We start from the raw sequence: 16582 nt of genomic DNA on the forward strand, positions 1-16582 counted from the left end.
GCTCATTATCCCTCCAATCTGTGGTTGAGGAAAATGGCAAAATATCAGTAAATGGCATCTAAAAGAAAAGTTGCTTGTGAATTTCCTTCCTAATTTCAGCTGAGCAGGAACTTAGAACATAGTCACTTTCCTATAATCCATAGTAAGTACAGGCTTCATATGCATCGCTGAGGGATGTGTCTTATTTAGCTTATTAAGAGATGGAGAAGTAGGGTGTGTGGCTCCTCAGCAGGGGGCAGCTATTTAAGTGACACCCCCAAAATTTGCCTCAGGCTGCAAATTGTTTTTAAAAGACCATATAAACTTACCCCTGACTTTTGTGATCCCCCTACCCCCGGCAGACTTTGAGGCTGGCTAAGATCCTGAGTGGTGATGGGGCACAGAAAGATAAAGAGCGTTGGCAGGTCAGCAGGCCATTACAGGGGAAGGGAAAATAGAAGCTTAATAGCTGTTTCCCCTTCCAACTGCCCGGTCAGATCTTTGACCTTGGGGAGCAGTGCCAACTACCCACAGAATCTCACCTTGTTCCTTTGCAATGCCAGGTCAGTCCAAAATAAACCAGAAATTATCCATGATCTGATTGTGGATGAGGGAGCCAAACCAGCATGCATTACAGAGACCTGGTTGGGAGAGGCTAGTGGCCCAGTCTGATCCTAGCTTCTCCCTACAGGATACTCTGTTGTGGAACAGGTGAGAGGATGTGGGTGGGGATGTGGAGTGGCTGTGGTTTATAAGAAGAGTATATCCCCTGACAGGATCCCTGTCAGAGCACCTGCCTATATTGAGTGTGTATACTTGAGTCTTAGAACCAGGGACAGATTGGGACTTCTGTTGGTGTACCAATCACCCCGCTGCCCAACAGAATCCCTAACTGAGCTGTCAGATTTGGTTGCAGAGTTGGTGCAGATGCCCAGGTTGATGGTGGTGGGTGACTTCAGTGTTCACTTTGGAACTGTTAGGAGCAGCTTGGGAGTTCATAGCAGCCATGACAACTATGGGCCTTTCCAAAGTGGAATTCTCTGCCACAAGATGTGGTGACAGCCAACAATCCGGATGGCTTTAAGAGGGGTTTGTATAACTGCATGGAGGAGAGGTCTATCAACGGCTACTAGTCGGAGGGCTATAGGTCACCTCCAGCATCAGAGGCATGATGCCTCTCAGTACCAGTTGCAGGGGAGTAACAGCAGGAGAGAGGGCATGCCCTCAACTCCTGCCTGTAGGCTTCCAGTGGCATCTGGTGGGCCACTGTGTGAAACAGGATGCTGGACTAGATGGGCCTTGGGCCTGATCCAGCAGGACTGTCCTTATGTTCTTAAGTGGTCTCAGGGCCAGCACATGGCCCTGTGCTGAAAGCCAGCATGGTGTAATGGTTAGAGTGCTAGACTAGGACCGGGGAGACCCGAGTTCAAATCCCCATTCAGCCATGATATTAGCTGGGTGACTCTGGGCCAGTCACTTCTCTCTCAGCCTAACCTACTTCACAGGGTTGTTGTGAAAGAGAAACTCAAGTATGTAGTACACCGCTCTGGGCTCCTTGGAGGAACAGCGAGATATAAATGTAAAAATAAATACATAAAAATAAATGTTGCTGGTCACATGTTTGATTTGGTATTTTGCTCTGATCAGGGAGGTGTTCCATGGGTGGGGACGCTGATGATTTCCCCATTGTCATGGAAGGACCACCACCTGGTGAAGGTTCAATTTACATCCACTAGTCACCTCTGCAGGGGTGCAGGACCTATTAGAATGGTCAGCCCGAGGAGGCTATTGGATCCAATAGGATTCCAAGAAACCTTGGAGGGCTTTAATGTTGGCTCTGTTGGTGATCTTGTTGACACTCTGGTGGAAAATTGGAATAATGAGCTCACTAGGGTGATGGACTCGAGATTGCTCCTAAGCGGCCTCTCTGACCTGCTACTTGTTGGAAATTCTCTGTGGTGAGAGAATCCCTTTCTCAATATAGCAGAGTGCACAGAGGCACGACACAGCGGATTTAAGCATGCGTGTGTGCTGAGAGTAAAGTAACTTGGAGCCAATTCATAGTTTCAAATCAATATAAAAGGCATTTATTAAGGAACTCCATTCTAGATAGGAAAGTGAGGAGTTAGGATCTCTAATCTATCTATCTAAGTGGATGCAGATGGATTCTCCATCTTCTCTGCACATATGGTGCAGGGCAAGAGACTTGCCATGTTGCAAGGTAAACGGCCAGGTAGCAAGAGAGAGAAGGAGGAAGGAAGTTGAATCCCTGAGATTAGCAATCTACATTTCAAAGGGATAGCATCAGAGCAGTGGAGAAGTGATGACAGATGTCTTGACCCTCTAGCCCTCTGACTTACTAGGGGCAAGAGACAGCACAAAGTCCTTTAACTTTCCAACACTACTAAATTAGCTCCATGGTATATGGAAGAACTACGGGAGCTGAAGCAGCTAGGCAGATGACTAGAATGCGTGGAGAAGGACTTGGCTCAAATCTGACAGATTTCAGCACTGAGCAAAGTGTGTGGCAAAGAAGCTATTCTTTGCTATGCATATTGTGTCCACAGCTTCACGTCCAGTGGAATTGTCGAGGGTGGTGAAGGAATTTATATAGGCCCCTTTAATCAGTTAGCCACTGTGAAATTTTTAATGAGTGTTTTGTGGACAAAATATCTTGTATTCAAGTTGAACTGGATTCCATTGCTGATGCAGAGTCTTTAGTGGGGGTATCCAGAGTAAGTCCTCTTGTGTGGTTATATTGAATCAGTTTCAGTTTGTGACTCCTGAGGTCGTGAATAAGCTGCTTGGAACTGTGCGTCCTACCACCTGCTCTCTTCTTTACCCTTGTCCGACATGGCTTATATTATAAAGCAGGGAGATTGTTGGAGAGGGTCTGGTTGAGATCATAAATGCTTCTCTGAGTGAAGGTAGAATGCCTCCTTGTTTAAAGGAGGCAATTATTAGACCTCTTTTAAAGAAGCCTACACTGGATCCCTCAGAGTTAGGCAATTATAGGCCTGTCTCCAATCTTCTGTGGTTGGCCAAAGTGATTGAGAAGGTGGTGGCCTCTCAACTTCAGGCAGTATTGGATGAAACAGATTATCTAGACCCATTTCAAACTGGCTTTTGGGCAGGTAATGGGATGGAGACTGTTTTGGTCGGCCTGACAGATGATCTCCAAAGGGGAATTGACAGAGGGAGTGTGACTCTGTTGGTCCTTTTGGATCTCTCAGCGGCTTTTGATACCATCGACCATGGTATCCTTCTGGACTAGGTGTAGGGGGCACCTCTAGGGCAGATTTCAGAAGGTGTTAGCTGGAGATTGCTGCTCTATGAAGTGGGAGTGTTTGTATGGAGTCCCTCAGGGCTCCATTTTGTCTCCAATGCTTTTTAACATCTATATGAAACTGCTGGGAGAGATCAGGGGATTTGGTGCAGATTGTTATCAGTATTCTGATGACACCCAAATCTACTTCTCCATGTCAGTTTCATCAGGCAATGGCATAACTTCCCTAAATGCCTGCCTCGAGGCAGTAATGGGCTGAATGAGGGATAACAAACTGAGACTGAATCAGGGGCATAGCTATAATTGAGCGAAAGGGTTCAAAGAACACGGGCCCCCAGCTCTTGAGGAGCCCCCAGTTCCACCCCTCCCTATTTTCTTCATTATCTCCCTCATTCTGGGGGGCCACCAGAGAGAGAGATTAACATGGGCCCCCTCTTCCCTAGCTACGCCCCTGGACTGAATCCAAACAAGATGGAAGTGCTCACTGTAGGAAGCCGCAGTTCAGGAAATGGGATAGATCTGCTGGTTCAGGGTGGGGTTACACTCCTCCAGAATGAACAGGTTCGCAGTTTGGGAGTACTTCTGGACCCAACCCTCTCTCTGATACCTCAGGTGGAGGTGGTGGCCAGGAGTGCTTTCTATCAGCTTCAGCTGGTTCGCCAACTATGCCCTTTCCTGGAAGTGAGTGACCTTAAGACAGCAGTGCACATGCTGGTAACCTCCAGGCTTGACTACTGCAATGCATTCTACATGGGGCTGTCTTTTTATGTAGTCTAGATGCTGCAATTGGTGCAGAATGCTGCTGCCAGATTGGTTTCTGAGACATCCTGTAGAACCCCTATTCCTCTGATCCAAGAAGATCTACAATGGCTACCAATAGGTTTCTGGGAAAATACAAAGTGCTGGTTATTACCTATAAAACCCATAATGGCTTGGGCCCACAGTATTTTAAAGAACACCTTCTTCATTATGAACCCCACTGCCTATTAAGATCTTCAGGAGAGGTTCGTCTGAGAGTGCCACCAGGCCCAGGGGCATAGCAATACCTCCGTGCACCAGGGGACAAAATCTTCTTTGGTGGCTTCCCCATCGCACGCAAAGCATGCATGCCCCCAGCCCATAAGCCATGCCCCCGGCATCTGACATCAGATGCAAGGGACAGGGCAACAAATCTCCCCGCCAGCACCTCTGCCCTGCCGCCAGCGCCCCTGCCCTGCCACCGCTATTTGTGTTGGCCTGGTGGGGTAAGGGGGTGAGCTGGGCAGTGGCAGCGGGTGCTGTGGCCAGCCGGCTGGCTTCTCAGTTCAGCCTCTCTGTCTGAACTGCACACCTGTGCAGTTTTATATGGAGTTGCATTCCTGTGATGTCACAGGCATGCAGGCACACAGTTCTGATGGAGAGGCCAGTGGAGAAGCCAGCCGGCTGGCCACAGCACCCACTGCCACTGTCCAGCTCACCCCCCAAAAATAGCGGGAGTGGGGCCAGGGCGGCAGGCGTGCATTTCAGCCGGAGAGGCCAACAGAGAAGCCAACCAGCCACAGTGCCTGCCGCTGCTGCTCAGCTCACTCCCCACCCCTAGAAGCCAACACAAATAGCGGTGGCAGCAGGGCCGCTGCTTGGTCTGCTTGGGGGCCCCTGACCCTCTGGGCCCAGGGACATCTATATTATTAATTCTCCAAGATGGGCCATGCGTGGAAATGTGGCAGAAAGGAGGCGATTAGCTGACAGAGGGGGAGGAGGTGATTGGCTGACAGAGGGGGAGAGAATTCGGAGCAGCAGGGAGTTTTGTGGAGCAGCTGGTAAGCAGTTCAACAGTTGGCTCAGGGGCACCATGAAGCGGCAGGGAGCTCGGAGGCTGGGGTGGCTTCGGAAGCTGAACAGTTGGCTCTGGGGGCTCCAGGCAGTAGACAGTTGGCTGCGCTGAGCTGTGAAGCGGAAGGGAGCAGGGAGGTCAGAGGCTGTCAGGTGAGCTGCAACAGTCCCTGGCAGTGGCAGGGGGAAGCAAGGACTGCAAGACAGAGATAGAAAGACAGAGGGCAGAGGGGGGGCAGTGGGGAGAGCGAGCGAGAGAGTTGTGGGGAGAAAGAGCGAACGACAGAGTTGGGGGGTGGGAGCGAGCGAGAGGGTTGCGGGGGTGGCGAGAGCGAGCAATACGGTTGCGGGGGGTGGCGAGAGTGAGCGAGAGGGTTGCGGGGGCGGTGAGAGCGAGCGAGGGTTGCGGGGGCGGTGAGAGCGAGCGAGGGTTGCGGGGGCGGTGAGAGCGAGCGAGGGTTGCGGGGGTGGCGAGAGCGAGCGAGGGTTGCGGGGGTGGCGAGAGCGAGCGAGAGAGTTGTGGGGGCGGTGAGAGCGAGCGAGAGAGTTGCGGGGGTTGTGAGAGCGAGCGAGAGAGTTGCGGGGGCAGCAAGAGCGAGCGAGAGAGTTGTAGGGCATGGCGAGAGGGAGCGAGAGAGTTGTGGGGGTGGCGAGAGCGAGCGAGAGAGTTGTGAGGGATGGTGAGAGTGAGCGAGAGAGTTGTGAGGGATGGCAAGCGTGAGTGAGAGAGTTGCGGGGGTGGCGAGAGTTGTGGGGTGTGGCGAGAGAGTTGTGGGGGCGGTGAGAGCGAGCAAGAGAGTTGGGGGGGATGCCACAGGCTCTGTGCACGACCGCACAGATGCTCTGTGCAGGGTCAGCTAATTGGTCCCTGTTTGTCAAATAGGTGCCCATGCCACCAGATCATCTGGTGGTGACTTAAAGGCATGCCTTCTCTGTGGTTGCCCCGGGACTATGGAATTCACTTCCTGCTGAGATTAGAACTGCTCCATCCCTGTTGACTTTTAGGAAACAACTGAAGACACTTCTATTCAGCCAAGCTTTTGAGTTAGTTGGTGTTTTTATGGATATTTTAATCTGGTTTTATGTTTTCTGTTAAATTCTTGGTTTGTTTTATGCTGTAAACTGCCTAGAGACTCCGGCAGTAGGCAGCATACAAATTTATTAAATAAACAAACAAACATAATTTTGGACAGAGGATACACTTTATTTTCAGGTGTAACTCTAATTTGAATTTTTGAGCTACAGTGTAGATCCCACAGGATAGGGCTAAATGGTCACGTCCTACACATGGCCAGATGTATCTTAATTTAGAATTCGCTAATGATAAATATCAAAAGCAAAGAATAAAATATGGAACTTCCATATTTAAAATGCAGCTTTAATTGTGGAGGTAATTGAGGCTATTGATCTGGTGACAGAAATAACTGTTGTAATACTCTTTTCAATAAGAACTTTGTAAATATTCTCATGGGCCTTAACATTCCAGTGTGTACTTTTTGTTATTTACTTTCAGAGTCCTTAGTGGAACTCAAACATCTGTCAATGTCTGCGGAATCAAGAGGGGATTTCACAATGTTAGCAACATCTGAAACCTGACATTCAACAACATTAGACTGTGGGCATATGAAAACTATACCAATATTTTAAAAAGGATGCCTACATTAATCTTCGTGTCCAAAAAAAATCAAATGTGTATGATGGAAATATAATTATCAGGAAAAGTTATAGAACAGAATATGAAACATGAAAAATAAATTAAACACACTAAATTTAAATTCTTGTGATAAAATTTAAAAGGGTGCAGGGTTAGCAAAACACGTAGATGGCTTGCAAAGCTCTATGATGCACCCTATTAACTTTGCTAAATTAATCCTCAGAATTTTTGTTTTTAAAGAACAGGGAGGTATTCCAAAAGCAGTTACAAACTAGAATTACAGAGTTGCTGTGTGGATGACAGACTGACGAGGTGAGGGAGGAGGAGATATATAGTGTGCTACTGTCAGAATAGCGTTGCTATCTAACCAGCTACATAGCATAAATTCAGCAGGTGAAGCATTTGCCTTCTCTTGGTAAGAAATCAACTACCCCGGTTAGTCTTTTGGCTGCACTGCAGCTGTTAAAAACAGAGCTTTATAAGAGCAAGAGCAGGTGACGAGTGTGGCCGAAGTTTATATTAACGCCTACGTAGGGCACGTTTCCACGTCGGACTCTCTCACCCCGCCATTCGCCTGATATAGGAACGGGGGGGCGGGGCACGCGAGAAGGAAGGCTAGGGAGTCATGTGACCTTGCTGGAGAGTCACATGACAGGAGGAAGCGAGAAAGGTTGGTCTTCAACAGCCCTGGTGCTGGCCGGCCCGTCGCCTTGAGGCAGTCCTAGCTATGCTTTCCCGCCTGCTGAAGGAGCACCAGACGAAGCAGAGCGAAAGGAAGGAGCTGCAAGGTGAGCGGCCTAGGGAGTCCTCTGAAGCCTCGTCCTCGAGTGGCTTAATGACCAGCTTTGAGAAAGGTGGAAGGAAGGAGTCTATCTCGGAGGGTTGCGGGCCGTGCTCCAAGCATCACCATAACAACCGCCCTCCTATTGGTCCAGAGAGCCAGGGATGGGGGAAGGAAGGAGGGGCTGCACCAGCCCACTGATGTCGGGCATGATATAAAGGAGTTGAAGCCTTCGGCTCCTCTGATTTAGCTTAGTGGGGCCCCCTGTTTCTAATTGCCTGCCTCAAGTTGTATGCATTTGAGTTTTGTGAAGTAATATCCCAGGCTGTATATCTGGTATTTACTGTTTACATTCCCCACCCCCATGTGTGGTGTAGTGGCTAGAGTGCTGGACTAGGACTGGGGAGACCTGAGTTCAAATCCCCATTCAGCCATGAGACTTGCTGGGTGACTCTGGGCCAGTCACTTCTCTCTCAGCCTAACCTACGTCACAGGGTTGTTGTGGGGATAAACTTTAATATGTAGTACTGGGCTATGAGTACTGAGTATGTAGTACTCTGGGCTCCTTGGATATAAAATGTTGATAATAATAATAATAATAATATGTGTGTGTGGTCTGTTTTGAGAAAACACCATACATTGATGGGGGCTGTGAAAAATGATGCTACATTATAATGGATATCTTGTGCCAAAAGCTTTAATAGATGCCATCAAAGACATATAGTATTATTCTCAAACTAACTGCCTTTTGAGTGCCACAGGACTTGTGCATGTCCATCTGCCAATCTAGAGGAGGAAGCACATATATGTGTGAAGACTAGTTCTAGGACAGGCAGCAACAAAAGTGAAATGAAACATACCAAGAGTGCTTGTGGGGATGCATTCTTACTTTGTGTCCTCCTCACAAATATTATGACTCTCAAGATCATACTGATTCTAAGGAGGTTTCTGTCTTCCTCTCTAGAACGGCGGCGGCGAGAGGCCATTGCTGCAGCTACTTGCTTAACTGAAGCCCTGGTTGATCACTTGAATGTAGGGTAAGTGGGGAGTGGTGGCTTCACACACAAGGCTTTAGTGGTAATTATGTGCATGGATGCCATGTCCCAGCATGGCTTCGGGTCGTTGCCCAAATTGTTCCCTGTCAAAGGACAGATGCTGAGAACCAATGTAGAGTAGTAAGCTGTTGAGAGTGTAAACTGCTGATCTCCCCCCCCCCCGCAACCCCAGTCTTTTGCCTTCACTGTTAACTCTTTAGGTGACCTTAAACAAGTCTCTCTGCTTCAGCTGTCCATTTCCAATCTAGGAATACTGACCTATCTTATGAGGCTCTTGTAAGAACTGCTAATGTACAAGCACATCTAAATACTCTACAGTGATACTGTATATAAATACTGGATAGTATTATAGCTGTGAGTACTGGTTACTCTGTACCAAAGCTGGCCTTCTTTGGGTCTAGAATCCACATGACAAAACAAGGTGCCCTGAGGGATGTACATGGGAACCTTTCTCTCTGCTCCGTGGCTGTCCTTTCCTACTGTCCATAATGAGTCTGTGGATGTCCTAATACTTAATGTGGCTGAGCCCAAGTTCTGTTAAATAATCTTAATTCCAGAACTTGAATAGGGAGTTTTGCCAAGCATGGAGGTAGGATATAAGGCACCCTTTCTTGTTTGGTTACTGGTTCAGTCTTGCTTTGTGCAGAGCTATTCACTAAATTCTCTGGGAGTCTGCACCCCTTAAGAACATGGGGAACTGCCTTATACTGAGTCAGATCAATGGTCCATCTAGCTCAGTATCGGGTACACTGCCTGGCAGAGGCTCTCCCAAGGTTTCAGACAGGAGTCCTTTCCAGCCCTACCTGGAGATGCCAGGGACTGAACCTGAGTCCTTCTGCATGTGAAGCAGATGCTGTACTGCTGAGCTATGGCCGCAACCCCTGGCAACTCTGCCTGTGACCAAATACCTAGACCCACAAGTTCAACCTACATTGTTACTACTGTCCCAATGCAAACAACTTGCAGCTGCAATTCTTAATTTACAGCGCAAGATAAGCTGACATAAGAACAAGGCACTGAGCTTCCAACTTGCATATTGTAGACACTAGTAAAAGTTAACTTAGATCATGTTCGCCATGTGATGGCTGCCACACCCCCATATATAACTTAATGCTATCATTGTAGCAGATGGGCTGCAAGCCAAAGTGCTGCTTTTGCTCCTCTTGTAAGGAGAACAGTCAGAATTGTTGATTTCTCACTGCTGCAGTTCCCACAGGCAGTAGCATATGCCACTGTTCAGTTTTAACAGTAGCTTGACTATTCCCTGTTAACTGAGCAAAGAGGCACCTTTTTAAAGTAGTGATTATCTTTATTTATCAGGGGGAGAGCAACTGGCCCTATTCATCACTGGCACAGCATCCTTCCAGTGGCTGTTGCTGGTGTGTGTCTGTCTTAAGTTTCTTTTTCTTTCTTTCTTTCCTCAGATTGTAAGCCCTTTCTGGGACAGGGAGCCATTTATTTATTTCTATCTGTGTAAAGCACTTTGGAAACTTTTGTTGAAAAGCAGTATTAAATATTTATTGTATTGTATTTTGGCTAAGGGAACTACAGTAGTGAAAAGTGCAACAAAAACTGGCTGTGTGTGGTTCTTGTGGAAATAGCTGTGGATCCCGGCCGGTGCTGTTGGGTCACAAACAGAACACTAGATATTTCTAAGTTGGGTGTGTGCTTTGTAGGAATGGGACCACATATAGGCCTTGCAATTTTCATTTGGGGTTCAAAAGAAATTGGAGGCACTGTTTATATAGACACAAAGGGCAAAAATAGTTCTACATCATCTTAAATGAGGCTCTTGGATACATCTTGAAGCTGCTGGCAGCTGCTAATATTGAAGATTGTGTCATAGAACTTGTATCTGCTAATTCAGGCCTTGATACATTTTCTTTGGTTCTAGGAGCCAGCCCAAAAATTTCAGAGCCAGACAATGGACACTTGAGAAAATTACCAGACTATAAGGCTGTTCTCATGACCAGCCCTAACCGGGCTAGCACTACTATACCCGGGTTGGGCTGGTTATGAGAACCGTCGGGATGGCACTCCATGGGGTAGCCCAGGTCTTGTACCCATGCTAAAAGTGAGGTAGGAGAAAGCGTGCACACTCTCCTATCTCACCGCCCAGTTGTGTGGAAGCTTGGGTTGCTGGCAGCCCGATCTTCTGTAGGGTGAGGCAGAAGGAGTGGCCCAGCAGTGGGCAATCCCCCAATGCACCAGGCTGCTCCTTCCTTCCTTGTGCAGTGCATTGTGGGATACAGGAGGACGCAGCCTTCTTTCCCCCTCCGCACTCTGGGATTGCTCTCACACTGGTTGTGTGGGCACGCAGTGTGGCAGGGCCCAGGAACAGCAACGATCATGTGTGGGAAGGTAGGTAGTGTCCAGCCTCCCCCACCCCCAGCATGAATGGTCATGCAAATGACCTCTTAGTGATGGACATTGTGAAGGGGTAAATGGGCTTCTTTTTATCCCTTTTACAAGTACTACACTTAGAACAGAAACAGAGCTTCCTGGGACAAGTAAAGATGTTATTAAATAACTCTCCCTCTGAATATCCTAGTCTAGGTGTCACAGTTACATTTCTAGGTGCCATGGCTCCCTGGTGCTGGTGGTTGCCTGTGCTAATCTACCTTGGCAATTCCTTCAGCTGGTGCCTTAACCAGAGCTCTGTATTGCCCCAGGAAGTAGTTGCCTTGGCCTGAGAATACATGATATCCTTGTGAAAATGGTTACTTTGAACACTTAAATTTCTAGCCCTCTTTGTTACAGAAGAAATCTTGAATGGGTGAGTTAAGGTCCACAAAGCAGAAGGCTTGTCCTTTGAAACTGAATCTCTTTTTTTAAAAAAAATCTTTAGAATAATTTATAGCTCAGTACTGGCACAAAGGGTTACTTCCTTGCCAAATTCTTGTTTTGCCAAGAATAATACAAATGTGACGACAAAATGTCCCAAGGCTAGAACTCTTTACATCGGCAAGGTCAAACATGCTAGTCTTAATTCCCATTTTTGGTGATTTGAACTTGTGGCCCATTTCACATTTTAAATATGAAAGACTTCCCTATTGCAGAGTACATCCATTTCTGTCCTCTATGTCCTGCTGCCTGGAAAGTAGAAGTTGCTCTATTCTTAGCGCCATCTGGCAGAGGAGTTTGCCTCTGCCACTTTACTCTTCTCCTCCGCAGGTCTACAGCAGCTTTCAGCAGCTCTATGACTCCATTGTGATTGTTAGGAGTGATGGGAGAGAGAACTTGGCAAGTCTCACTTGTTATGTGGTATAGATTGGAGGAAGGGACGTAACAGGCTATAAGCAGGGGCAGTGTATGAATCTGAAATAGTGGCATGGCTTCTGTGCAGAAAGGATGCATCCTGCTTATCTTCCTGTTTCCCGCCTGCTATTTTAAATCAGAATTGCCATGGAAAGTTATTTGGATCCCAACTGTATGACTTCCAGGGCCTGAGGGGTGGCTGATGTGACTGCTTTGACCAATCAACACTGCTAGCTCTGTAATGACACAGATGTTGGAAAGCAACATAGGGTTAAAACCTGAAGCTACTACTTTCAGCTTAAATGGATGTGTCCAGACCAATCCATTTTGTAATTTGATCTCTGCCCCCACAGATCCCTCTGTATCCACCCTAGACACACATGCATGTGTGTGAATGATGGAAGGAATCAAAGTGAAGTAGCCAATGCCTATAATGGAAGCAGGCAATCTTAGCTCTCCAGATGTTGCTGAACTACAACTCCCATCATTTCCAGCCACAGTTTATTGTGGCTGAGAATGATGGGAGTTTTAGTTCAGTAACTGCTGGAGAGCCAAGGCTGCCTACCCCTGGTCTATAACATTCTCCCCATGTCTATAACGGTAACCCCATGAGTACTAAAGAATAAGGCTGAAAATGGGCTGTCTTTGCACACCTAGGGCTGCCAGGAGACTCAAACACTTTACAAGCATACACCCAGGGTTTGGCATGAATTATTGATGCAGACAGCTGTCTGATTTAGTTGTACAAGTTGCTCTCCATCTGGCTTGTCAAGAGCTTGTGGTAAAGATGGCCACTTCTGTTACTTTAGAAGGCTGAATCCTATGTCCAACCTCGGGAGGAAACAGATTTCTAGTGGCTTAGAATAAGAGGGAATATGATGCTGATACCATGGCTTCTGCATTCTGTTTCTTTTGACTTATCTGCCTCTTCCTCTCCCCACCCACCCTGCTGCCATTTGCTAGAGCAGATGGGAGACTAAAAGCCTTGGTATCTCAGATAGCTTATTGAAACAGAATAGGGCATTTATGCATCAGCTGACTGAACATAGGTGGAACACAAGCTAGTTAAAATGTCACATCCTAAACCAGTTGTTCTGATAGAGTTGAGTGCCAAACATTTGAGTTGCCTATTACTATCTTTCAAGAAAGATTCTGTAGCTTGCTTCTTGAAGCACAGTTTTGTGCAACCTAGAAACTTGCTGCTTTAAAATATATTTGACCTAATAATCCAAATCCTCTGAACTACTTTGGCATCTCTCTCTCTCTCCCACCCACAAACCAAGGCAGCAACCAGTTTTTGAAATAGCATGGCTATCCAAAGGCTCTCTTGTCTCTGACCACTTCCTATTGTGTTTTTTTGGTGACTGATCAGTCCCCTTCCTCAGCTCCCATGTGCCTTCATCTTCTTTGGTCAGGGAAATCGTGCACTCCCTTTACCGTGCCCAGCCCTTTCCCTACCTTTTCCTCAAGTGTAATTGGATCCAGATGTTCTTGACATTGCATAATGATTCCCAGATGTTGCTGAGCCACTCAATCCACTATGGCTTGGGAACTTACCCAGCTGCAGACTCCCAGCGCTTGCCTTTGCCCTCAAGGTTAGCTTGTTCCAAGCTGGGAAGCTACTTGATTCAGAGAGGGCTGAGCAGAAAATATGGTGATGAAGGGAAACGTTTTCTGTTCCTCCTCGGCTTGCTTCAATTTGTTGTTGACTCTTCTTCCTACTCTAGGGTGGCACAGGCCTATGTGAACCAAAGAAAGCTTGATCATGAGGTGAAGACATTGCAGATCCAGGCTGCTCAGTTTGCCAAGCAGACAGGCCAGTGGATTACAATGGTCGAGAACTTCAACCAGGCTTTGAAGGTCAGTGGGATTCCTGCATGAAGAGTGGGATGGTGGGGAGGCACACTTGCACAACAGCCTCGAGATCAACCTAAAAGGTGGTGGTTGGACTTGGGTGGGAGGGCACCACTGATAGGTTTACACAGATAAAGTGCTGGCATGGATTTATGGGAGTATACAAGACTAGCTGTATTCCAGGGCTCTGTGCAGGAACAACTGAAGTAACGAGGCTTTGAGTATGTGCAGAGTGCTATTTCCCTCATCAAAGAGTAACCTCCGTTGTGATCAGAGGGTGTGGCTTCCGGAGAGGTTAGAGCCTCATGTGCATGCATGTGTGTGTGCACGCTCTCTCTGCATCCCAGGATAATCAGAAGGATGAGTAGCAATGCATTTGTAAAAACAACAAAAGCCTCATAATTTCATGTAGCTTCTTGTTCACACAGACCATCCCACTTAGACATGAAGCAAGTGTCGGGTGATAAACTAAGATAATTCCCCTAGGCTTTCTTTCTCTCCCCACCACCCCTCCAACATCCCCAAGCCTCCATCTTGTCATGGCTGTCACTCAATGCCTAATTGAAAGGCTGCTTTATCTGGCAGAAGTGGGAGAAGAGCCAGAAGGAGAGGAGAACTGGCCTTATGGTAGCAAGCATGAACTGTCCCCTTTGCTAAACTGGGTCTTCCCTGGTTTGCATTTGGATGGGAGACTACATGTGAGCAGCAAGATATTCCCCCTAGGGGATGGAGCCACTCTGGGAAGAGTATCTGCATGCTTGCATGCAGAAGGCTCCACGTTCTCTCCCTGGCATCTCCAAGAAAGGGCTGAGAGAGACTCCTGCCTGCAACCTTGGAGAAGCCGCTGCCAGTCTGGGTAGACAATACTGAGCTAGATGGACCAAGGGTCTGACTCGGTATATGGCAGCTTCCTCTTCCTAAGTGGCGAGTCAGTTAGCAGGAGTCTGTGAATCTATTTACCTTTGACAAGTAAACTATTAGCAAGATGTAAATAAACCCAGTCCATTGCTCCTGCAAGTTTGCAGAGCAATTGGGGCTTCTTTCACGAACTTTGTATTTTATTTCACATTATAATATGGACTTCACCCAGACTGAAGTCTGGGTGCAATGCAGATGCATTGAGGGATGAGGGTCTGCCAGTAATACAGGGGAAACCAGCATTCCCATAAGGGACAAGCAATTTTTGTTTCTAAAATGGAAATTCCTGTATAATACGGGACTGTTGGCAACACTACTACCAGAGGGTCTTTTTTGTACCCTCTTTAATGTTTGGAACAGAGCACTCTGCACTACTCCAGAGCCTCTTCCCCGTTCAGCTGTCTTCCTGGCAACAGCCAACGCCAGGCAAGGACACATATCCACTTGCTTAATCTGCCAGAAACTGCCCATACCAACTAGTTCTTCCATTCCCAATGAGGCTAGTCTGCTTGCTTCTACCAAGGCTGGCTGTATTTGCCCTCTTCTCCCGCACATCGTATATATGTGTATAAGTATGTACATGATGAATATTTATGTCCCACTTAGCAGCACAAGTTCCCAGAGTGGTTTGCATAGCTACAAATATATAGGCTCCCTGTCCCCAAAGGGCTCACAGTCTAAAAAAGAAACATAAAAGAGACACCAGCAACAGCCACTGGAGGGATGCTGTGCTGGGGACAGATAGGGCCAGTTGCTCTCCCCCTACTAAATAAAGAGAATTACTACTTTAAAAAGGTGCCTCTTTGCTTAGTTTACAGGGGTTTAGTATTGTCAGTGACATAAACATAATGTGCTCTTGGTGTACTGGCTTTTTTCTTGCTCCTCTGAACAGTGGTGCTGCGAAGAAGTTGAAGTTGCGTCAGCTGGGTGCTGGTAAAAATTCAGTAAACTTACAGGCGAGAGAGCATGGAATTATTGTCTGGAGGTGGCACAGGGGCGGGGAGCACTCGAGCTGGGATTGTTAGGAGGCACTGAGCCACCTGAGAAGAGCAAGAGCCCCTGTGTTTTGATGGAGAGCTATTTGCCGAAATGTACAATTGGGACTGGTAGAGGTGGCCATTAATTAAAGTCTTGGAGGACTTTTATATCAACTGTTTTTAAAGCGGCGGGGGGGGGGGGGGTACCCAACTTGAATATCATATAGACTCCTTGGTATGGTTCCAATCATGCAAATGCACTTTCCCCCACTTCCGGCTACAGGCAATGCTAACATTAACTAGTTGGAGAGCACCACCTCCTGGACATGAACTACCTGAACTATTAAGTGCCAGAGAGACAACTTAGTCTCGAGTCTGTTTGCTTAATAACTGCACTGGTCCCATTAAGCGACAGGAAGGACGACTGGGGATGTTATGTAAAATGGAGGAATGAAGGGACGGGGCTTTCATCATGCCTTCTTTTCTCTGAGCAGGAGATCGGTGATGTGGAAAACTGGGCCCGTAGCATTGAGATGGATATGCGGACCATTGCCACAGCCCTGGAGTATGTTTACAAAGGACAGCTTCAGCCCTCCACCTCTTGAAATGGGAAGCTGCTACCTGCACAGCTTGGATTCCTGTCCCTAGTGACACAACTGATACCGCTTCTTTCACTCCATATTGGCAGCTTGGGGCAGTAAAGTGATGGCAAGCTTCTGGCCTGCCAGGCCTTCTTTGAACTTCAGTGCCTGCCTTTGCAGTGCTGAATGAGATCTCTCCTCCCAGCTTCTGCTGGGGTGCTGCTGGGCTTCTGGCTTTGACCTCTGTTCCTGCTGAACAACTGCAAGTGGTATCTGGCTCTGAGGGATGAAAAACTAACTGGGAGGAGAAAAGAACAGCATGCCACAAGGAAAGGAGAAAGATGATGTGGACTATGCCCCTTCCAGACCAGCTTTTGTTGCTCTCTGTTGTGAAGCTGGAAAGGAATAAAGAGATGATTCAAACCTA

The 16582-nt window shown here is 47.4% G+C and overlaps 1 protein-coding gene across 3 annotated transcripts; it reads left to right on the forward strand.

Moving 5' to 3' along the window:
* Positions 1 to 7292: 7292 nt before the first annotated feature.
* BLOC1S1 (biogenesis of lysosomal organelles complex 1 subunit 1) lies at positions 7293 to 16582 on the forward strand. 3 transcript variants are annotated; one of them, XM_053288491.1, is made up of 5 exons: positions 7293 to 7519; positions 8477 to 8549; positions 13553 to 13685; positions 15490 to 15553; positions 16069 to 16204. In XM_053288491.1, the coding sequence occupies exons 1-4, from the start codon at positions 7459 to 7461 to the stop codon at positions 15532 to 15534; spliced, it is 312 nt and encodes a 103-aa protein (XP_053144466.1). In that variant the 5' UTR covers positions 7293 to 7458; the 3' UTR covers positions 15535 to 15553; positions 16069 to 16204. The 3 variants fall into 3 exon arrangements, with proteins under 3 accessions (XP_053144466.1, XP_053144464.1, XP_053144465.1); XM_053288489.1 differs by having other exon boundaries at positions 7294 to 7519; positions 15490 to 15530; positions 16069 to 16582; XM_053288490.1 differs by lacking the exon at positions 15490 to 15553 and having other exon boundaries at positions 7306 to 7519; positions 16069 to 16582.

The sequence above is a fragment of the Hemicordylus capensis genome, chromosome 2 (genome assembly GCF_027244095.1).
Source record: "Hemicordylus capensis ecotype Gifberg chromosome 2, rHemCap1.1.pri, whole genome shotgun sequence".
Classification (NCBI taxonomy): Eukaryota; Metazoa; Chordata; class Lepidosauria; order Squamata; family Cordylidae; genus Hemicordylus; species Hemicordylus capensis.

What these genes read in the sequence shown, in the direction of transcription:
- BLOC1S1 (XM_053288489.1), top strand. Translation starts at nt 7,459, where the DNA reads ATGCTTTCCCGCCTGCTGAAGGAGCACCAGACGAAGCAGAGCGAAAGG. An exon ending in ACTTCAACCAGGCTTTGAAG is followed by an intron (nt 13,686 to 15,489) that starts GTCAGTGGGATT and finishes TCCTCTGAACAG; the next exon opens with TGGTGCTGCGAAGAAGTTGA. An exon ending in GTTGCGTCAGCTGGGTGCTG is followed by an intron (nt 15,531 to 16,068) that starts GTAAAAATTCAG and finishes TTCTCTGAGCAG; the next exon opens with GAGATCGGTGATGTGGAAAA.